The 24,555-nt window shown below is 39.9% G+C and overlaps 1 protein-coding gene across 5 annotated transcripts in view; it reads left to right on the top strand.

Moving 5' to 3' along the window:
* Positions 1–16,005, top strand: part of LOC124777532 (tubulin monoglutamylase TTLL4-like) — a 228,551-nt gene extending 212,546 nt beyond the window's left edge. For 3 of the 5 annotated variants that reach the window (XM_047252981.1, XM_047252983.1, XM_047252982.1), the window contains exons 17-18: positions 3,999–4,126; positions 14,939–16,005. In XM_047252981.1, coding sequence (XP_047108937.1) covers positions 3,999–4,126; positions 14,939–15,209 — 399 coding nt within the window. In that variant the 3' untranslated portion in view covers positions 15,210–16,005. Of the gene's footprint in view, positions 1–3,998; positions 4,127–14,938 lie in introns of those variants that run through there. The other 2 variants (XM_047252984.1, XR_007015746.1) reach the window with 2 other exon arrangements.
* The last annotated feature ends 8,550 nt before the right edge of the window (positions 16,006–24,555 follow it).

Genomic DNA, 24,555 nt, shown 5'->3' with positions numbered 1-24,555 from the left:
CCTCTCCCTCCCTCCCTCTCCCCCCTCTCCCTCCCTCCCTCTCCCCTCTCTCCCTCCCTCCCTCTCCCCCCTCTCCCTCCCTCCCTCCCCCCCCTCTCCCTCCCTCCCTCTCCTCCCTCCCTCCCTCTCCTCCCTCCCTCCCTCTCCTCCCTCCCTCCCTCTCCTCCCTCCCTCCCTCTCCTCCCTCCCTCCCTCTCCTCCCTCCCTCTCCTCCCTCCCTCTCTCCCTCCCTCCCCCCTCCCTCTCCCCCTCTCTCTCCCTCCCTCCCTCTCCCCCTCTCTCTCCCTCCCTCCCTCCGTCCCTCTCCCCCTCCCTCCCTCCCTCTCTCCCCCTTCCCTCCCTCCCTCCACCTCTTTGTGTTCGTGTGTGCGTGTATCTGTGTGACCTTGCATGGGGAGGGGGATACTACACACTTAGAAAATAAAAATTGAAAATCATGTGCTTGCATTGTTCTAAGGTACTGAATATTGGTATGTTTGAATGGTTAAGATCCAGTGGTCTAAAATGCATGGTTTTGGCCAGTTGATGTGTAAACATCTTAAAATTGACTGTTATATTGAAAGCCTGCTATTAACTACTCATCGTATTTTATTATCTATTATTAATATTTTTCTTAAATGTCTTGATAGATTTTTATTTTTGTACATGTTTTAAAGTGTATTGGGTAGCAGTTGTAATGTATGCTTACAATTGTTATTTGTAGTACAGTGTAATTTAAAAGAATATATCTTGAATTTCGACCAAGTTGTTGCTAGAATCCAGTATTTTTTGTATAACAGTTGGTTATTTCCATATATTGTTGTTGCCATGCACTGTTTCATTAATGCAGTGATTGAATTTCATTGATAGAGCATGTTTAATAGTGTAACACCATTCTGTACCTTGAAGTTTCAATTTTTGTAAACTAGCATGAACATTTAACAGAAATGTTCCAGTTTATGTACCTGTGTGTCATTAAGTAGTTGTTAATACAGAGTTAGGAGATGAACATCTTGAATAGTTGGAACACCGAACTCTGAGATAAATGAAATACTTGTACTTGTGTAGATAGCATTCTGTTGTTGATCAGACAGCAGACTGTAAACAAATACGTTTTGTGTACAAATATTTTAGGTATCTTCAGTGCAGTTTCCGAGTGCAGACAAATGTAGTTTGAAAGTGTCTTGGAGAGTAAAATTTGTTTAAATATCTTTCATGCTTCTTCTGCTGCGCTACAGAAAATTTTCTGATAATTGATGCCCTACTATGGCATATATCGTGCTATAAAAGACAAACCACCGATGAATTTTTCAGATTTTGTAGTAACTGGTGATAGGAAATTGTGATACTCCCCTCAGTGTGAAAATATGAGAGCTAAACAAATAACTCACAGGAAAGATGTGTCTATCTGATAATTACTGAAACTATTATTCTCAGATATGGTTTGGTAACTTCGATGACTTAAAATGAAGGTTGCAGTGTGAGGGGGGGAGGGGACGATATAGAGACCAAGGAATATCTTTTCTTAAATCTCGGCTTTGAATGTGGAAGGAAGAACACATGCTGGCAGTGTAACAATGGTAAACAGTCCAAAAAACATAACATCTGTAAGTGAATTGAGTCTGATAAAATCTTTTGTCCTATGGAAGAGACTATTTGATTTTACTTTGAGCTTGCAGATATTGTTTGTATGTATCATATTTGTCACATGAATTAAAATTGTTTACACTTAGATTTCTTGTTATTCAGTTATATAGCTAAAGAGTAACACGGTTTGATTTAAAGTAATAGGGCATTAATTGTCCACTTTTGTGCTTGTCAGAGTTACATTTGGAGCTTTCACTTGATGATTTCGCTATCTCAGTATAAACAACTGTCGTCTTTATTTTTACTACATACTTTGGAACAAGGAGATAAGTTCAAGAATTATTCACTTTGGATAGGAGCTTTAGAAATATGTACTGTCAAACACAAACCAACTGCATGGTTTACAAACATGTGACCACTTTTGTGCACTTGAAACTGCAAAGTAAGGTCAGAAGATACTGCAGTGCTTTAAGAAATTCAAAATTGGATCATCCCAGATAAATATGTGAGAGGTTGGCAGGAGAGAGAGAGGGAACAGAAGAGACGAAATTCAGTGGTTACTTTTAGAAATTCACAACCATTTTACGTTTGTAGATGCCTGTTATTGGACCATGGGATTCACTTGTGGGGTTGCTGGATAATCATTTAACTAAGTTTGTTATTTTACTCACACACAAAAGAATTTGGAGTTACAAATAATGTGAGCTTTTTTCTTTGTCTGTAAATGTCAGCGTGCTTTGAATTTTATTAGGCACCCTTTCACATTTTACGGTGTCTGCTGTTCCTTGTAGAATCAGTTACCTTCAGTTAAGATGACACTGTCATTTTGTATATGTCCAGCATTCACTGAAAATACACACATCAGTACACTGCACCTCCTACGTCTGTCACTAGCATTATGTTTTATATTCGTATTTTTGCATGCAATTACAACACATTCAAACAATTCTTCTCAAGCTCTTTTGTAACTGGGAAGGTTCCTTCAGCAAAGTCATCAGCAGTTGGCCTTCATTCATATCCAACAGAGTAAGGGCTCCAGCAATAATAATTACAGTGTAACGGAAATGTTTAATGTTATCCGTTCTTCCTTCTCTCTGTTGTTGTACCTGTTCTAACACCAGTACTTCTGTTCAGTATTGGAAGTTACTGCACTACAGCTTAATGACTGTGGGGTGAGGGAGAGTGCTACACCACAAATCGAAAGGTACACGTCCTAAACCCCATTTAGTCACAGTTGTTTCTGGAAATGAATGTGACTTTCAGAGAAGTTGCACAGTAGTTAAGGTTCCACATTACACAGTACGTTCACCACCTATAGCTGGCTGAATTAATCCATTCTTAAGTCGGTGGAGTACCAGGGTGTACCACAGCCAGTAGGGTACTGCTTAGTAAAGCACTGTAATACTCAAATGCAGCTTTCAGTTGATGAAATTTATTTGGCTTTAATAACTTCTGCCCTTGTTTGTAGCTGATGATTGTATTCAGTGCACTTTTTAAAATGTGTACAATGTACCTTCCTTCCTAATTGATGTGGTATGAGATTAGTAAGTGTTTCATTGTGAAGCTCATGTAATGTTAGGATTTCTATCAGTAACATTTGTGTTATGCAGAAGGTTTTATACAATCACTGTATTTAATTTGGTGTGATTTTTCAAGAATGTATAGTAATTCACTGCAAGTTGTTTTGCTGCTGCCACCCCTCCCCCCTTCTCTCTCTCTCTCTCTCTCTCTCTCTCTCTCTCCCTCTCCCTCTCCCTCCCTCCCCCCCTCCCTCCCTCTCTACATTTGTCATTCCTGATCCAAAATGTTAAGAAACTGATGCCACTGCTGTAATACCTTCAAATTGCTTTATCTAATGATAGATTTCACTATGTCTGAATTGTACTTAAACCTGTAATATAAAACCCTAAGATCAATAATGCTTTGGATTACAAATGAAATTTTGCATTGCACATACAACAGTCCATTCATAAATTACCTTGACTTTTGCTTTGCACATCTTCATGGAATACATTTAGTTTGATTATGGATTGTTCTTGAACATTTATCCTTGCCCTTTGAGTTGCAACCATATTTTTCAAAACTTGCTTTTTGTGGGATGTGATAATGGGTCTCTCTTTTCCTTAGAGTAAATCATCAAAGTGTTATTCATTTGACATTTGTTTCATCAGTTACTCTGCATTTCGATGTACCAAATAATATAACATGCAAAAGAAGTATTGAGAAACAAGATAATGAGGGTTTTGCCAGGAAGAAATTTCTGTAAATGTATATTAAAGAATGTTCCCTGTTAAATAAGGAAGTGTGTGCTCATCTATTTTCATAACCATTAATTGATACCAGGCTGATATATTCCAGTTAAATATCCTAGAGTTGCTTGACTTTTGACTTTATAGCAAATATCAGTGACGTGAATTCTCCTTATATTTCAGTTTTCTGTCAACCACCTAAATCCTCAGGCTCACAGCCCCAACACACTCAGCCTCAAAGGTGCCCACAATTTACAGAGTTGTCAGGAGGCATTCGAAGAAGCAACTGAGAGCAGACCTACACCTGAAAGGTAACATGGAAATTCCAGCAAGTGCAGATTTAACATTTTAAAATGTAAGAACAGTGCTTGTATTTTTCCTAATTTTCTTCCCACCTTCACCCCATTAACTGTTTAATAACTATTACTGTGGAAATGCACATGAAGAAGATGAGTTATTGTGGAAATATTGGAAATACTGTTGAAAAACTGTTGCAAAACTTTCAGAATTCTGCAGTAGCAGACTGAAACCCTGTAAAGCCATAAGTGGAAAATTTTGTCCTTTAAATAATTGATACAGGCTATGGACCCATATTACAAGAAGAAACATTTAAGATATATTTCAGGACATCCAACAAACTGAGAAAACCCCAAAGAACCGAAGTGCGCATAAATTCAAATATTTCAGAAGAAAGAGAAAGAGTCAGATATAAAAAACTACGGAGTAATCTCATTACTCTCTCTGCTACAAAATTCCTCTAAATCTCCACTGAAGAGGCTTGAAGTATAAACATGATTTTATTGCAGAATATCAGGAATGATACCAAAAACCAGATCCTCTGTAGAACAAATTCCACAGCTTAAACTTATTATTACAATAATTGTATCTGTTGTCTTCAGAAAAGTGTAGGGTCCATATGACTGACAGACATAATACAACATCATAAGCAAAATTGTTGAGAGAACTTTCTGTGCCATAAAGGTAGAAGGATGGATACTGTTCTTTGTAGTTCAGGATAAAGGGACTACAAAACAGCAAATTAATTTAAGGTTATAACTATTCACAGATGTCTCCAAAACAAAATTTGTCTACATTGCTTATCATTTGTTGATGGCATCACCATCCTCTCCAAAAATAGGAAAGAATCAATTCATCCTATAGAGAAATTATACAAATTAGGGGCAAAAAATATACACCCAGACTTCATAGGAGAAGTTACTGTGCATGTATGGCCCCACATCAAGACTCAACAATTTACCATTATTTATTAGGTACAGGGAAAGTTTTCCAAGTGGACATACTGGAAGACTTAGGTATTTAGGTAAGATTATTGAACCAGTCTGGCAAAATAAAGACACTAACAAAGAAAGAATTGCAAATTACAAAGAGCACACAAACTCGCTTGAGATAGGTCTGATATAAAAAATCTGTCTTAGAAGGCAAAGCTATGACGTAACACAGTTGTTAAAGCAGAAGGGTTTTAAGCATTTTAAACTACAATCATTTGTGGTAGCTCTTGAATCACACATTGAGAAGCAAGGAAGATAAATTATGTAGAAAATCCTACCGCCAAAATGTGAAAATTGAATTTGTATAAAGTAGAAATCTAAGGAAATTTATCAAGTTTCTGAAAATATGACGGATACAATCGGTAACTAACAATTACAGTTTTGTGATCACAAAGAATGAATAGCAACAGCCTCACAAATAAAATTCTGAACTTAGCTTTACCAGTAGAAAAATAGGAACTATTGGCTAGCAGAAGCTCATGGTGACTTACAGCAGTTCAGGATATATAAAAATGTTTCACAGTAGAGTGAAATTTATAATTATAATAACAAATTTTTTAAGAAGGTCATGGCAAGCTACAGAATAGACATAACAACGGGAGAAGAAACACACTAAATGTGTTTAAAGTGATTGGGAAGAATAGAAGGTAAAACAAAAAGCTATTGTACTAGACAGACGTCTGTGAATATATCATACTATTGTTTAGCATGACAGCTGGGAGACAAAGAGTATTTGTATGGTTCGCCAGTGCGTCCCAGATAAGCGAAAAAATTGCTGTGAAATGCTAGAGCCTGGACAGCTAGCTACTCATTTTAGTTATTAATGGTAACGACAAATTGCTGCTGCCACTAGCCAGAAGTTACATATATGAGGTGCATACAGATTATATCTCCTGCAGTTTATTTTCTCACAAACTAATTGCCTAAAAACCGAGGAACTTCGCAGTGTAATATCTCTGCAGCCATACCACATTATTCACTACCTCAGTGCCATCATTCTGTAGCCCCTGCAAAACTCTTGTCAAGGAGCAAGAGAGGGGAAGAAAACCAATGTGCACTCTGTGTGCATACGGGGGGAGTCATTCCAGATGTGGAAAGGGTCCTTCCGGATGCCATGAAGGGTACACCCATCTGCAGGTGGTCGCTCATGTCGGCACCAACGGGATGATGATGATGGCATTGAAACAGAGGATGACATGCGTAAAGCTGAAATAATGTGTGTCGCTATGGATCGGAGGAAATCCTCTCTGGCTTCTGGCGGCTATCTGATTTGGTGAAGACTGCCAGTCTCGCTAGCGGGATGAAGGCAGAGCTCACCATCTGCAGCATCGTCGACAGGACTGACTGCGGACCTTTGGTACAGAGCCGAGCGGAGGGTCTCAATCAGAGGCTGAGACGGTTCTGCGACCGTGTGGGCTGCAGATTCTTCGACTTGCACCATAGGGTGGTGGGGTTTCGGGTTCCGCTGGATAGGTCAGGAGTCCACTACACGCAGCAAGTGGCTACACGGGTAGCAGGGGTTGTGTGGCATGGACTGGGCGGTTTTTTAGGTTAGATGGCCTCTGGCAAGTACAGAAAGGGCAACAGCCTCAAAGGGTGCGGGGCAAAGTCAGGACATGCGGAGACCAAGCAGCAATTGGTATTGTAATTGTAAACTGTCGAAGCTGCATTGGTAAAGTACCGGAACTTCAAGCGCTGATAGAAAGCACCGAAGCTGAAATCGTTACAGGTGCAGAAAGCTGGCTGAAGCCAGAGATAAATTCTGCCGAAATTTTTACAAAGGCACAGACGGTGTTTAGAAAGGATAGATTGCATGCAACCGGTGGAGGCGTGTTTGTCGCTGTTAGTAGTAGTTTATCCTGTAGTGAGGTAGAAGTGGATAGTTCCTGTGAATTATTATGGGTGGAGGTTACACTCAACAACCGAGTTAGGTTAATAGTTGGCTCCTTTTACCGACCTCCTGACTCAGCAGCATTAGTGGCAGAACAACTGAGAGAAAATTTGGAATACATTTCACATAAATTTTCTCAGCATGTTATAGTCTTAGGTGGAGATTTCAATTTACCAGATATAGACTGGGACACTCAGATGTTTAGGACGGGTGGTAGGGTCAGAGCATCGAGTGACATTATACCGAGTGCACTATCCGAAAATTACCTCGAGCAATTAAACAGAGAACCGACTTGTGGAGATAACATCTTGGACCTACTGATAACAAACAGACCCGAACTTTTTGACTCTGTAAGTGCAGAACAGGGAATCATTGATCATAAGGCCGTTGCAGCATCCCTGAATATGGAAGTTAATAGGAATATAAAAAAAGGAGGAAGGTTTATCTGTTTAGCAAGAGTAATAGAAGGCAGATTTCAGACTACCTAACAGATCAAAACGAAAATTTCTGTTCCAACACTGACAATGTTGAGTGTTTATGGAAAAAGTTCAAGGCAATCGTAAAATGCGTTTTAGACAGGTACGTGCCGAGTAAAACTGTGAGGAACGGCAAAAACCCACCGTGGTTCAACAACAAAGTTAGGAAACTACTGCGAAAGCAAAGAGAGCTTCACTCCAAGTTTAAATGCAGCCAAAACCTCTCAGACAAACAGAAGCTAAACGATGTCAAAATTAGCGTAAGGAGGGCTATGCATGAAGTGTTCAGTGAATTTGAAAGTAAAATTCTATGTAGCGCCTTGACAGAAAATCCTAGGAAGTTCTGGTCTTACGTTAAATCAGTAAGTGGCTCAAAACAGCATATCCAGACACTCCGGGATGATGATGATGGCATTGAAACAGAGGATGACGTGCGTAAAGCTGAAATACTGAACACCTTTTTCCAAAGCTGTTTCACAAAGGAAGACCACACGGCAGTTCCAATTCGATTCTTCACAGATTACGCAAAAGAACTTGCCCCGCTTCTCACAGCCGTGTACTGCAAGTCTCTAGAGGAACGGAAGGTTCCAAATGATTGGAAAAGAGCACAGGTAGTCCCAGTCTTCAAGAAGGGTCGTCGAGCAGATGTGCAAAACTATAGACCTATATCTCTGACGTCGATCTGTTGTAGAATTTTAGAACATGTTTTTTGCTCGCATATCGTCGTTTTTGGAAACCCAGAATCTACTCTGTAGGAATCAACATGGATTCCGGAAACAGCGATCGTGTGAGACCCAACTCGCTATATTTGTTCGTGAGACCCAGAAAATATTAGATACAGGCTCCCAGGTAGATGCTATTTTCCTTGACTTCCGGAAAGCATTCGATACAGTTCCGCGCTGTCGCCTGATAAAGTAAGAGCCTACGGAATATCAGACCAGCTGTGTGGCTGGATTGAAGAGTTTTTAGCAAGCAGAACACAGCATGTCGTTATCAATGGAGAGACGTCTACAGACGTTAAGGTAACCTCTGGCGTGCCATAGGGGAGTGTTATGGGACCATTGCTTTTCACAATATATATAAATGACCTAGTAGATAGTATCGGAAGTTCCATGTGGCTTTTCGCGGATGATGCTGTAGTATACAGAGAAGTTACAGCATTAGAAAATTGTAGCGAAATGCAGGAAGATCTGCAGCGGATAGGCACTTGGTGCAGGGAGTGGCAACTGACCCTTAACATAGACAAATGTAATGTATTGCAAATACATAGAAAGAAGGATCCTTTATTGTATGATTATATGATAGCGGAACAAACACTGGTAGCAGTTACTTCTGTAAAATATCTGGGAGTATGCATGCAGAACGATTTGAAGTGGAATGATCACATAAAATTAATTGTTGGTAAGGCGGGTACCAGGTTGAGATTCATTGGGAGAGTCCTTAGAAAATGTAGTCCATCAACAAAGGAGGTGGACACTCGTTCGACCTATACTTGAGTATTGCTCATCAGTGTGGGATCCTTACCAGATCGGGTTTATGGAGGAGATAGAGAAGATCCAAAGAAGAGCAGCGCGTTTCGTCACAGAGTTATTTGGTAACCGTGATAGCGTTACGGAGATGTTTAGCAAACTCAAGTGGCAGTCCCTGCAAGAGAGGCACTCTGCATCGCGGTGTAGCTTGCTCGCCAGGTTTCGAGAGGGTGTGTTTCTGGATGAGGTATCAAATATATTGCTTCCCCCTAGTTATACCTCCCGAGGAGATCACGAATGTAAAATTAGAGATATTTGAGCGCGCACGGAGGCTTTCAGGCAGTCGTTCTTCCTGCGAACCATACGCGACTGGAACAGAAAAGTGAGGTAATGACAGTAGCGTGTAAAGTGCCCTCCGCCACACACCGTTGGGTGACTTGCGGGGTATAAATGTAGATGTAGATGTAGATGTAGATGTAGAGTCTGATTTGACCACTGGAAAATCTCTGATGAAGTAGCAGCCGCGACTAGTGAATGTGCGATCACAGTGAATGTCTTTCATTGTTGGCCAGGGCCAAAAGTCACTAGAGCTAGTTTAGCTGAGTAAGGAGCATGAGAAATCATTTCAAAGTTATTGTTGTGAAGAAAATGCAGCATCTCGTTCACCCGATGAGCTGGTGTGTTGTCATGGTGAAGGAGCACAGATGGCAGTGTTTTACAAGGTTTCAGGTCTTCATGCAGGATTGTGTGCACAGATCCTGTGGAAATGCCAACTTTGGAGGCAGTGTGTTCCACTGAAAATCCCACTTCAGTGCCTGGTAGAGGGTTCTTTGAACTATCATCAGACATACTACTGTATGGTTCCACTCTCTGAGAATGTGAGAATAATGAACACTTAACTCTTTCAGTATGAACTCTGATTTATTTTATTACAATTATCATTTCTCCTTATGTAGGTTGGCAGCTATAAAATATTTTTGCATCCAGAGGAGGAAATTGGTGACTGAAATTTCATGAAAAGATTTCAGCACCGTGGAAAACACCTTTGTTTTAATGATTGCGACCCAAATCACTTATATTATTCATGACTCTCTCCCCTAGATTTTGCAATAATACAAAACAAGCTGCCCTTTTTTGGACTTTTTCAATGTCTTCCGTCAATCCTATAGGGTAAGAATCCCGTACTGCACAGCAACACTCTAGCAGAGGACAGACAAGCATAGTTTAGTCTCTTTGGTAGACCTAAGCATTCTGCCAATAAAACAGTGTCTTTGATTTAATTTCTCCACAACACTATCCATATGATTGTTCCAACTTAAGTTGTTCGTAATTGTAATTTCTAGGTACTTAGTCGAATTGACAGCCTTTAAATTTGCGTGATTTATCGTGGAATCGAAATTGAACAATTTTCTTTTTGCACTCATCTGGATGATTTCACACTTGTCATTATTGATAGACAATTGCCATTTTTTGCACCATATATATTCTTGTGATGACTTTGAGACAGTAAATGACAGAATCGTCTTGCAAACAATCTAAGAGGGTTGCTCAGGTTCCCCCCTAAGTCATTCACATAAATTAGAAACCACAGATGACCTTTAACACTTATTAGGGGAACACCAGATATCACTTAAAATTTTATTCAATAATTTTGTGTCAGTTACTATGAACTGTGATCTTTCTGATAGGATATCGTGAATCCAATAGCACAACTGAGATGATACTCTGTAGTCATGTAATTTGATCTGAAGTATCGTGATAGTGTCTAAAGTAATTTGGAAATCTAGGAATATGAAATCAATTTGAGATCCCCTGTCAATAGCACTTACTACTTTGTGCAAGTAAAGAGCTAGTTGTGCTTCACAAGAATGATATTTTTTGAATTCGTGCTGACTATGTCAGTAGATGATTTCTTTGGAGGTAATTCATGATGTTTGAACATAGTATACATTCCCAAATACTACTACAAATTGAAGTCATAAGGGTATGTAATTCATTGGATTGCTCCTATTTCCTTTCTTTAGTACTGATGTGACCTGTGCAACTTTCCAATGTTTAGGTACGGATCTATTGTCAAGTGAGCGGTTGCATATGATTGCTAAGTATGGGGCTATTATTTCAGTGTATTCTGAAAGGAATCAAATGTGTATACTGTCTAGACGTGAAGACTTGCCTTTACAAAATGATTTAAGTTGCTTTGCTACACCAAGAATATCTATTTCTAAGTTACTTATGTTGGTAGCTGTTCTTGATTCAAATCCTGCAAGCTTTATCTCCTTTGGAGAGGGAATTTCGATAAGCTGTGTTTAGCGACTCTGCTTTACTTGCTCTATCATTGGCAATATTACCATTGGTATCGCATAGTGAAGGCATTGATTGTGTCTTGTCAGAGAGATAACAACAGTTCCTGTCAGAATACCAAAGTTAAGCGTTGTTGGGCTTGGGTAGCCTCTGTGTGGATGACCATTCATGTCTGCTGAGTACTCTTGCCAATTATGGAGCATTCTGCCCTTATGAGACCAGTTGAGGAGCAACTTGATTGAAGAAGTAGCAGATCCGGTCAGGAAAACTGACAACAACCAGAAGAGCATTGTGCTGACCACATGCCCCTCTCTATCTGCATTTAGTGATGTCTGTCAGCTGAGGATGACATGGCCTTCAGAGTCCAATCACAACCACCTCATAGTCACTAATCCCTGTATCAGTCAAGATGCTCCCATTTACTCACTCTCGCAGCAGCTGCTAGAGTTCTGTTTCCCACACAGTGCCGCCATTTCATTCACAATGAGTGCATGTGTATTTAAAAACAAACCACATGCTTCTATCTTTTTCCAGTCCTGAGGAAAAAAAACTGGAAGTGTTGTAACTTGAATGTAATTATTGTCAGTCCCCTGACAATAACAGTCAGGAATTTGTGACTATAAAGATTCCTCTGACAGGCAAACTATAATTTGATGATAATTATTTGTGATTAGTTAAAATTGGTGTGATATACCAATTGCACTGTCCAAATACAGTTCATGGGCCAGCTCAGTTTCAACATGTTTCCCTCCTGACCTAAGTTCCACAGCTTTTCTCTTGCTATAATATTGCTCTAACACATGCAAGAATAAAGATGTATTAGAGAATTTCCTCCCAACATATGATGACACATAACCCCAAAGTATCCCTGTTTTATGTATACAACCTTTCAAAGTACTTTCAAAAATGGTGTGAATTACAGGAAAATGTAAATTGTTGGTAATTATTATTTAAGTACAGTGTAATATAATTAAACTCTTGCTGCTTGAGCCCATATAGGCAGAAAACTATTTACCGTAGGGATACCAACCTTAATAGGAATTATGTTCAGACTGTACACTGCAAGATTTGTGTTGTTAATAGTTCTGCTAAAGGCATTGTGACGTAGGTTTAGAACACAAACATCGTTGTGGATGACATTGCAGTCAGTCAACATGGGTCTGGATATAGTGAGCAGGGCTTTAGTCATAAAGCTGTTTTATCAAAATGACAACAATGGTGCTTCTGCCCTTTGCCAGTATTAACACATTAAAGGAATATGGAGAGGTCCTCTTTCTGCACCAGATTTGAAAAACATGGGTCTGAAGTTTGAATTAACTGGTGAGTTGGGAATTGTTCTTGGGAAATGCCGATGGCCAGTTTTGCCACAAATTGTTGAAAGAGTTACTGTTGTCATGGCGGCAAATGCTGGATGCAGTATGTGGTCTTCAAGCAGTGCACAAGCTGTGTCACAACAGCTGAATGTTCCATGATCCACTGTTCAAAAAGTGCCACAAACAATTGTGAAATGGTCTCTGTACTGTGGTTCAGGGCTGTCGTGGATACAGATGATCATCACATTGAGCAACATTTGTAACCAGGAATGTAAACATGGTACGCAGTTAGCAAATGTTACTCTCTCTTATGGAAATAATTTTTTTTATTTATTTATTTTTTTTCAGTGGTTTGTTATTTCTCTTCCACATGTTGTTACAAATATTTCTACATAGTTTCATTGTCCTAAGATTACTAATTTTTCAATGGAGCCCTCTGAAGTAGCAAAAGTGTTGTTATAACCACCCTGTACGTACCTCTTAAAACAGCAATTATTAATTTGATTGTAGCGTACTGATCTTAAATGTGGATCAATTGGTATTACAGAAGTTTTACTTTTCGTAAACACATTCTTAGTTAATACTTTCCTTACCAAAAAATCTAGAATTATAAGGTGTCTGTTTTCTTGTATCTGGTTTTATAGTTCATAAATAAAAATGAAAGCTTTGACGTCTATATTAACATTTTAGTAGGGGTCAGAAAGCAATTACAAGATGTAGATGTATGTTATAAACATGCATATGGCATCAAACTATAAACAAGAAGTATATTAAACTTCAGATCATAAAACTTGCTACTTCGAACGCTAATTTTTTTAAGAAAATTGCTAAAAACATGATTGACATGGCAAAAGGGTGATGTTGGGTGATTGAATAAGGTGGCAGACCGAAAGAGAGAACTGTTTTCCATAAATGACCTTACCTCATTAACTGTATGTAGATAGATGGCACCATAATGAAATATACTTCTATTGGACGTAATTCAGAGCAAATTGTGCAGCTAAATTTTAACTGTACTGTCAAGTCCCATCTAAACCAACACCTTAGAAACTAGGGTGTAAGCATTCCAAGAGAAGTGCCAAATGTGTTTAAAAATTATGATTGTATTTAAATATGGTTGTTACATATTTCACTCTCAACTGTTTAAAGCTCACTGTTTGATGCAACCTAAGCATCACCTTGGAGTCCACTATGTATTCTGAAAAAAGAAAATGTATTCCATATATCACTTGGTAATGCCCTCCTGCAGATCAAAGTTAATGTTTTCATATATAATTGTTTGAAACTATTTTGTATGTTATCCATAAGGGGCAATACCATAGCTCTAATTTATTGTTGCCACTTTCTATCTATTTGGACTCATACTGAAGGTCTGCAGCTCGTGGTCTCGCAGTTGTGTTCTCTCTTCCCGAGCACGGGGTCCCGGATTCGGTTCCCGGTAGGGTCAGGTATTTTCACCTGCCTCAAGATGACTGGATGTTTGTGTTGTCTTCATCATTTCATCATCATTCATGAATGTGGTGAGTTTGGACTGAGCAAAGATTGGGAATTTGTACGGGCGCTGATAACCGCACAGTTGAGTGCCCGACAAACCAATCATCATCATAATACTGAAGCTCAGCCCATCGCATCACTTCATTCAGTATCGTAACTACTCTAAACACCGGATAGTTATTGTGAATTTAACTGTTAGGATGTCAGGCACTACTGGCATGAATTATTCTGACTTTTAACAATTTCTTGTGCTTGAGAAGTAAGGAATCAACAGCTCAAGAAATTTAATTGCATAATCTTTGTAAACACGACCTTACCAGCAACATTTTACATCAATTGCACAACTTTGATTGTTTCTTCGCATTAATGTTTCATGAAATGTAAACAGCCTGAAATGTGTAATTGTGATAATGCAAAAGCGGATGCAAATTAGCTTTGTTAAAACAGAAAATTTGAAGAGACCAATTAAAAATATTGTAAACTGTGGGGAAAGATTAAATCCAGGAATATATCAAGGGAGCTGCACTGTATTTACAGTGACTCTAATTTCACACAAAACATTACATCCAATGTAAGTACATCAGATACTAAACAGACTGACTGTGGATTAACTGCTGAGTACCTCTCAAAGAAGAGCTTACCAACAGTAACCTGGCTGACCTAACATAAAAATGTGTCTTTGTAACAAAATTTGGACAAGATGCTTTTTCTTCTTTTTTTGTAATGTCCACTTTGTTATACGTAAAATAAGAAAAGTAAGTCTTGGCATTGTAATGTTGGTAAAGTTAAGAAAAGTCCATTACTGTCAGTGGTTTCATAAGCTGCATGCCGAAAATATACAATAAATTTAATCATGAACATTAATTCACTGTTTCCTTCTCCTTATCTAGGAAGGTGCTCAGTTTATCATCTGTAGCACTGCACCGCGCTGCCCGTCCCAGAAGTGGGAAGTTGGGTGTAGTCCTGAAACCTTTTCCTCGGTCTGGTTATATAGTTCGTAAACCAAAGTCATCAACAACGCTGTCTGAACTGCAAACCTCAAGTGATGATGCTAATACGGAATGTGACTCCTACGATGATGAAATGAAGATTCCAGCAAATAACGAGAGACATATAAATGACAGTAAACTGTGTTCTTCCATATGCATTCAGGATTCTTGAAACCAAGTGTTTCTTGAAGTTTATTAACTGTTACAGGATCTTCTGAAAGGTTTTATGCTGTGAGAATGTCATTTTTGATACAAGAATTTTTTTATAATGATGTTATGGGGAAAATCACACATTCCAGGTCGTAACAGATAATTGTGTCATGTTCCTGTGTTTGTGGAGAATATTGTGGGCATCTTGTGTGTAAATTGTTTTGTATGACTTTTGAAGTGCTGATACATGTGAGATTACTAAATGCCGTTGATAGTTGATTTCAGAATAACCTTTTTGTACAGTAATATACATAAAAGATTTGTTACAAAGTAATGGAAGATTTTCAGTTATTGCCATTGCTTCCATGTCATGGCACTGTTTGGTAAAGAAATTAGGTTTTATAAATGCATAATTTGACAAGCACAGAGTTATTAATATAAAAATCCATGCTATATAATTGACAATAATTCATTCGTTTTTGTTCAAATTGTGGTTCAGTATTGATACACAAGATGAAATTGTTCTTCCTGCTTTGTCTTGTTGATTTTGACATGTCAAATTTATGTCTTTGTTTCCAGTGTTCTGAGTTCCTTCGTTGATTGTTTGTTAAAAGACAATGCTAATTCTTAAAAAAGAAGTTATTGTCTCCAGAACTGTTCCAAACAAACCACTAGTATTTGTGTTATTGACGAACTTAAAAGTTTTTCAAAATTTACTATTGGTAAGAACTATAGTATTTTGTTTCAATGCTTCTTTTAGACTGCATTTCTTGATAAATTTTAATGCATTTTATTTTTTTCGCATCCTGCATATCTTTTACCACAGTAAATTTAATTTGAAAAAAAAAACTGTTCTTTTTTTTTAGCTGTATTTGTTTGCATTTTGTTGTTGAAGTGAGATGTTTTTGCGATGTCGTCACAAGTGTTTTTTTACAGTTTCTGGTGCTGGCCGCTTGTGAGTGTTGCTAAGAAGAAAAAACCTAGGGGGACATAAATTGCATGCCTAATTTGCAACTATCTCGAAGGAGGGAGAGAAAAGAGCTAATAAAGAACGGAATAAAAAAACAATTTATCTGTGGTGTCAAATATAATGACTGCATTTGCAATTGTAGTTTAAAGGAGAAGAGGGGGAAAATAACAGAGTCCAATATTTTTTTTTTTTTTTTTTTCCAAGCGTGTACCGCACCGTAATGTAGAGTTTGTTAGAAGCTCTCTTTTTGGGGGAGGGGGAAGAACAATAAATTCAACAGAACAAATATCATTATTTAAAGCATCTTTCACAAGCTATTGTTTTGGGTCTTTACTGTCTGGTCCACATTAAGGAATGTGACCACATGTCAAAAGCATGAAAGGTCACAGTTCGCATTGCGGAACACTGTGAGATATGCAGGAATTGTGTCCATGAGGTTTTGGTAGGTATAAGCAGGGATGTGAAGCCATGCTGACTTCAGTGCCATGGGCAGCTGTACGAGGTTTCTCTATTAAGGACATGTGGTGGAAATAGCCCAATCATGGTGGTCCTACAGATTCTCTGCCAGTTTTTTTAGTAGCCGGTGAAGTACAATAAACTCATCCTCATGCTTTTCGAACCACACACGTAAACTGCGAGCTGTGTGACATATTGCATTGTCCAGCCAGCAGATGCCATTGTGCCAAGAAAAAACAAATTACAAGCAGGAGTGGACATGGTTCCCAAGGATAGATGCAACTTATGTTGATCCATTGTGCCTTCCAGAATGATGAGATAACCCGGGGAATGCCCACTGGACTGGACCCTTCTGATAATTGTGGCAAGGATGGCCATCTGTCTGACAGAACATAAAAAGTTTTATCTGAAAAGGCCACCCAGTGGACATGCAGTTGAGGTATTTGCTTCCAGATTCCAGCCTTCATCACAGTAAACAGCTGTTGCATAGGTGCATGAACAAAGTGCCTTCTGTGAAGGCCCACATGCAGCAACATTTGCTGTACGCTCATTGAGGAGATACTGTTGGTACCCTCTGGGCAGTCAGTCAGTTATCAGTTGCCTGTCTATTCACCCATAGTAGTTGACGTTCACCCATGTCATCTATGGTCAATATTAACCACATTTAACTTGGTGCCGGGTTTGGATAGTGCCATTTTATCATGCACAGTATACTTTAGCCACAGCAGCACATGAACAGTTTACAGGCTTAACAGTTTTGTAAGTGCTTCCACCCTTTGCCCGAAAGCCAGTGATGATGCCTTTTTAGAATCAAATAAATTTCTCTGTATTCACAGTACAACACCTGCACTGTTTTCCCTTCCCCCTACACACATTATATACCCTCCTCTGGTGGTGCTGCCACCTGCTGCCTGTGAGAGGTTGTTGCACATTGTCATCGAGCATAGGAAGTGGTCACATTAATGTGACTTGACCATGTATTAATGACATTTAGGTTACACCTGCTAATTTTACTGAACCGTCAGTTTAATAAGTTGTGATTACAAAATAAAAGAACTAAGAGAAGCCAACCTCATTTAAGAAAGATAAAACTGTTTATAGCATTTGTGGACTTAGAAAGCTTTTGGCAGTGTTTCCTGAAATGTACTCTTTGAAATTATTAACATAATAGTAGTGAAATACAAGGAGCAAAAAGTTAACTTACACATAAAGCACTCAGTTATAAGAGTTGATGAGCATAAAAGGACAGCAATAGTTTAGAAGGGAGTGAGACAGGATGGTAGTCTCTCCCCAATGTTATTCAATCTCTACACTGAGCAAGCAGTAAAGGAAATCACGGAGAAATTTGGAGACGGAATTAAAGTTGAGGGAGGCGTAATAAAAAGTTTGCTATGACATCGCAATTCTGTCAGGCAGCAAAGGTCTTGGTGGGGCGTATGAATGAAATGGATAAGTTTTGGAAAGAGGTTATAAGATGAATATCAATGAGTGTAACGCAGGGGTAGTGGAATGTGGTCAAATTAGGGGAGGCTGATAGAATTCAATTTGGAAATGAAGACACCACAAGTAGTCACTGTGTTTTGCTGTTTGGATAGCAAAAAGTTGACAGACTGACTCTAAGAAGAAAAGTGTTTCCTAAAAAGAGAAATTTATTTACATCATATACAGGGTTATTACAAATGATTGAAGCGATTTCACAGCTCTACAATAACTTTATTATTTGAGATATTTTCAAAATGCTTTGCACACACATACAAAAACTCAAAAAGTTTTTTTAGGCATTCACAAATGTTCGATATGTGCCCCTTTAGTGATTCGGCAGACATCAAGCCGATAATCAAGTTCCTCCCACACTCGGCGCAGCATGTCCCCATCAATGAGTTCGAAAGGATCGTTGATGCGAGCTCGCAGTTCTGGCACGTTTCTTGGTAGAGGAGGTTTAAACACTGAATCTTTCACATAACCCCACAGAAAGAAATCGCATGGGGTTAAGTTGGGAGAGCGTGGAGGCCATGACATGAATTGCTGATCATGATCTCCACCACGACCGATCCATCGGTTTTCCAATCTCCTGTTTAAGAAATGCCGAACATCATGATGGAAGTGCGGTGGAGCACCATCCTGCTGAAAGATGAAGTCGGCGCTGTCGGTCTCCAGTTGTGGCATGAGCCAATTTTCCGCGGGTTACGCGTGAAACTTGTCCGCACGCGTTCAACCGTTTCATCGCTCATTGCAGGCCGACCCGTTGATTTCCCCTTACAGAGGCATCCAGAAGCTTTAAACTGCGCATACCATCGCCGAATGGAGTTAGCAGTTGGTGGATCTTTGTTGAACTTTGTCCTGAAGTGTCGTTGCACTGTTATGACTGACTGATGTGAGTGCATTTCAAGCGCGACATACGCTTTCTCGGCTCCTGTCGCCATTTTGTCTCACTGCGCTCTAGAGCGCTCGGACGGCAGAAATCTGAAGTGCGGCTTCAGCCGAACAAAACTTTGAGTTTTTCTACGTATCTGTAGTGTGTCGTGACCATATGTCAATGAATGGAGCTACAGTGAATTTATGAAATCGCTTCAATCATTTGTAATAGCCCTGTATAAATTTAAGTGTTAGTAACTATCTTCTGAAAGTATTTTTCTGAAGGGTAGCTTTGTATAGAACTCAAGCATATATCGTAAGCAGTTTAAGAGAAGGAGGGACTAGAAGTTTTTAAAATGTGTTGCTACCAAATATTGTTCAAAATTGGCTGGGTAGATTGAATAGCAAATGATTGAAGTATATAATGAAACTGGGGTAAAACGAAATCTGTGGCACAACTTGACTAAAAGAAAGGATTCGTTGGTAGGACACATCCCGCGAGACATCAAGGGATTGTCAGTTCACTAATTGGAGGGGGGGGGGGGGGGGTGCAGAGAGGGAGACCGAGATCTGGGAGTAAGGTCGGCATTACAGTAGTGTATTTCTTTGTCAAAGTTGATATGTCAAATATTTATGTGAAAGAAATTTGATGGTATAATACAGAACTTTGTCAAATCTCACCGGTTGTAAAAGAAATGTGATCAAATATAGAGCAACATTCAAGAACATTTTCACGATATTAGCAAAAACAGATTTGCTGCTGCTGCTTTGTTCACTGGACCGAGTGGCATGTTTTGGAACTGTGACATGAAGGACAAACTGGTTGCCCAAACCCATGATGGTGCTTCTGTTCTGGCAGAAACAGCAGAGCTGTTCTTGTATAAAGCCAGTAAGGATTTTTTTCCACACTTCAGGGTATTCCTGCTTTCTTCCACCGGCCTTCCAAATGCGTAGAAATTCTCGGCAGTACTGTTGGTAAATAAATTCATTCGAACAACAAAACGAGATGGAACTGTAATGCCAGAATAATATTTGACATTCACAAAAATGTCAGGCACTAATTGAGGTTTTCAGTGAAATACTTCACAGTTCAGTCTCTAGTGCAATGATTACAAGAGAAGCCCATGTTTTCAAAAACAGCCTTTTGAACTGCGGCTTTGTTTTTGTTCTTTCTCTCTGTTTTTCAAAACACATTTTTAAAGACTGAACTGTTTTTCATCATTCTTCAGAAAAAAACCAGTGATGCATTGTTGTAACAGAATGCATAGCTTATGTAGAAAACTTAATAAATGAAGATAAACTGATCGACTTTTTAAATTCCTCAAAACGCTCGACTAATTTGCAATCTGAAACTACCATGAACAGAGCTGAAATGGTGGATAAATACATTGACAATCCATTGATGTCAAAATACAAACAGGTTTACTTCAAGACATTGAATAATATTGCAACAACTGGAAACAAGATTTTCACATTGTAATAAACTGCTCTTTCTTAAATTAGATGAAACTACTCAGTTTGTCTATTGAGGCACTGAAAGCACGAGTGGACCAACCCCCATTTGTTGCCGTGGTAAGTTACCTGCATGAAATGATGCCTGTGTGAAGTATAAAAACCCTACAGAACCACATATTTAAATTCTGTATGATAAACTTAGACAAGGCTCCAATTACTACTTCTTGCGCTGAGCCTTTGTCACATTTTCTTGGAGCAATAATGGACTATGATTCATTAGTCCACTGCTGCACTGACAGCTGTTCCCTGAACCACCTCCAGTGTTCGCTACGGGCAGTCGTGCCCAGTGCGATACAACAATGTTGCCTTGTGTAGTAATTGCTATCGCAGTATTACGTCACTCCGAAATTGATTCACGTCGTGGAATTGGATAGTGCAGGTGTAGTGTATTGGTATTGGTTGGGTGATAGTTGTTGAAGTTACAATGATGGATCAAAACACACAACCTAAAACTATAGAGGAACAATTACACAGTATGCTATTATTGTTCATGTGTGCTATAATATTGTGTAGCAGTCATACAAAAATATTGATTCCTGTACGTTTGACATTGAAGTTCACAGATATGTTTCAATCAGAGGAGGAAGGTGACAATCAAGAACATGATACAGAGCGACTTGATATTAACGACTGTTTGGAAATGTTCTTAATACCAGGACCAGCTGCATCCTCATCATACCCTGGTAATGTGAACAGTATGAAAGGCGAAAAGCGTTTGAGGAATGAGAAAGATTGGCTCGTCTCTGTTTTCTTACATTCCGTTTCAAAAGGGGAAGAATATGTAAATGGTAAGGGCAAAATTACACCTCAAAAAGAGTGCCGAATGGTACCATGTCCTTGTATGAAGCAATGCCTCCTAAAGATAAGTGCAGACAGGCAATGTAAAATATTTAATGATTATTATGGTTGGCGAACTTCGATTTGCAATCGGCCTTTCTATATAATAGTATCCGTGTTTGTAAAACATCTCGAACGTATACCACGTTCCTTTCTCGACGGGAAAATACCAGGCAATACTTTTTGCTTGATATTCATGGTAATGATGTGCAAGTGTACAAAATATTTTTCAGAACACATTGGCAGTACCTACAGGACGAATAGACAGAATATTGAAGCAGAGAGGTGTAAGCGCAACTGCTCCACTTCACTGACGAGGACGATGTGAATCTGCCAGCAAAACATAGTCAGGTAAAATAGCTGAAGTGAAGAATTTTGTTGCCAAATTTCCAGTGTACGAAAGTCACTATGCCATACACAAATAGAGTAGAAATATTTGGCACCTGATTTAAGTATCAGTATTATGTATTCATTATATTGCAAAGAAACAGTGAACCCAGTATCTGATCATATATTTCGCAAAATCTTCAATGAACAGTTAAATTTATCTTTCCATCCACCTATTTCGGATTCATGTAAGAAATGTGATTCTTTCCAGATCAAAATAATGGCCTTCCCAAACAATAGTTCGTTCATCTTGCAGAAAGACGAACATTTGAGGAAAGCTGAGTGTGCACGTAAAGGTGTGCAGAACGATACTTTGCTTGCTAAATCAAATGACAATGTTACAGTTATTAGAGATGCTGAGTCGTGATAGGCACAACAAAAGGATTCCCACAATTATAGCTTACGGCCATTAAGGCCTTTGTAAGCAAACGCAACTTGCGCACGTCTGCAGTCTCGGACAACTGAAACCACACTGCGAGCAGCAACTGAAACCACACTGCGAGCAGCAACTGAACCACACTGCGAGCAGCAGCACCAGTGCTTGATGGGATTGGCGACTGGGTGGGGGTAAGGAGGAGGCTCGGGCAGGAGGGGGAGGAATGGGGTGGTGGACCGTGAAGTGCTGCAGTTTAGATGGAGGGCAGGTGGGAAGGGGGGGGGGGGAGCTAAGTAGTGGAGAGGAGAGAAATGAAAAGAAAGAAATTAAAAGACTGGGTGTGGTGGTGAAATGACAGCTGTGTAGTGCTGAAATGGGAACAGGGAGGGGGCTGGATGAGTGAGGACAGTGACTAACGCAGGTTGAGGCCAGGAGGGTTACAGGAATGTAGGATGTATTGCAGGGAAAGTTCCCACCTGTGCAGTTCAGAAAAGCTGGTGTTGGTGGCAAGGATCCTTATGGCACGGGCTGTGAAGCAGTCATTGAAATGAGGGATGTTCAGCAACAGGGTGGCCCACTTGTTTTTTGGCCACAGTTTGTTGGTGGCCATTCATGCGGACAGACAGCTTGTTGATTGTCATGCCTATATAGGTTGCAGCTTAGCTTGTAAATCACATGACTGGTTTAACAGGTAGCCTTGCATATGATGGGATAGGTGATGTTAGTGACCGGACTGGAGTAGATAGTGGTAGGAGGATGTATGGGACAGGTCTTGCATCTAGGTCTATTACAGGGGTATGAGCTATGAGGTAAGGGATTGGGAGCAGGGGTTGTGTAAGGATGGACAAGTATATTGTGTAGGTGGGAAGGATAGTGGGCAGGACATTTCTCATTTCAGGGCATGACGAGAGGTAATCGAAAATGTGGCGGAGAATGTAATTCAGTTGCTCCAGTTCCAGATGGTACTGAGTTACAAGGGGATCGTTCCTCTGTGGCCAGACTGTGGGACTTTGGGGGGTAGTGGGAGACTGGGAAGATAAGACACAGGAGATTTGTTTTTGTACAAGGTTGGGAGGATAATTACGGTCAGTTAAGGCTTCAGTGAGACCCTCTGTATATTTTGAGAGGGACTGCTCGTCACCGCAGAGGTGACGACCATGGGTGGCTAGGCTGTACAGAAGGGACTTCTTGGTATGGAATGGGTGTCAGCTGTCGAAGTGAAGGTATTGCTGGTGGTTAGTAGGTTTGATATGGATGGAGGTACTGATGTAGCCATCTCTGAGGTGGAGGTCAACATCTAGGAAGGTGACTTGTTGGGTGGAGGAATGTGAATACAGTGTCCTCACCTTCAGTTTAGATAGGAAAGATGACATAAATGAATCTGAACCAGGTGAGGGGTTTAGGATTCTGTGTTTTTAGGAAGCATTCCTCTAGGTGGCCCATGAATAGGTTGGCATAGGATGGTGCCACGTGGGTGCCCATAGCCATACCCCAGATTTGTTTGTAGGTAATGCCTTCAAAGGAGAAGTAATTGTGGGTGAGGATATAGTTGGTCATGGCGACTAGGAAGGAGATTGTTGGTTTGGAATCCATAGGGCATCTGGAAAGGTAGTGTTTGACAGCAGTAAGGTCATGGGCATTAGGAATATTAGTGTACAGGGAGGTGGCATCAATAGTGACAAGCAGGGCACCGTGTGGTAAGGTGACAGGAACTGTGGAGAATCTACATCTACATTACATCCATACTCTGCAACCCACCTGATGGTGTGTGGCAGAGGGTACCTTGAGTACCTCTGTTGGTTCTCCCTTCTATTCCGGTCTCATATTGTTCGTGGAAAGAAAGATTGTTGGTATGCGTCTGTGTGGGTCTCTAACCTCTCTGCTTGTATCCTCATGGTCTCTTCGTGATATATACATAGGAAGGAGCAATATACTGCTTGACTCCTCAGTGAAGATACGTTCTCAAAACTTCAACAAAAGCCCGTACCGAGCTACTGAGCATCTCTCTTACAGAGTCTTCCACTAGAGTGGAGGAAATGGTTTTTATCTTTTATATAAGAGGATAGCTTCCGGGTAATAGGTTGTAGGTGTTGGTCTACAAGAGCAGAGATTTTCTCAGTGGAGGCATAGTAACTGGCCACAATTGGGTGCCCCGGATGGTTGGGTTTATGGACTTTAGGAAGCATGTAGAAGGTGGGAGTGGTAGGGGTAAGTAGAGAGATGGACTCTGGAAAGAGGTTCTGGGATGGGCCTAAGGATCTGAGTAGTGACTGGAGATCCTGCTGGATTACTGGAATGGAGTCACTGTGGCAAGGTCTGTAGGTGGAAGCATCTGATAGCTGACGGCGTCCTTCCGTCGCGTAATCCTTGCAGTTCAAAACAACAGTGGTGGAGTGGAGCCTTTGTCTGCAAGTAGGATTATAAGGTCGGGATCAGTTTTTAGATGGTGGACTCTAATATTGATACATTCCA

This window comes from Schistocerca piceifrons, chromosome 2 (genome assembly GCF_021461385.2).
Source record: "Schistocerca piceifrons isolate TAMUIC-IGC-003096 chromosome 2, iqSchPice1.1, whole genome shotgun sequence".
NCBI classification, from domain to species: Eukaryota; Metazoa; Arthropoda; class Insecta; order Orthoptera; family Acrididae; genus Schistocerca; species Schistocerca piceifrons.
This window is presented reverse-complemented; position numbering and strand designations above follow the sequence as displayed.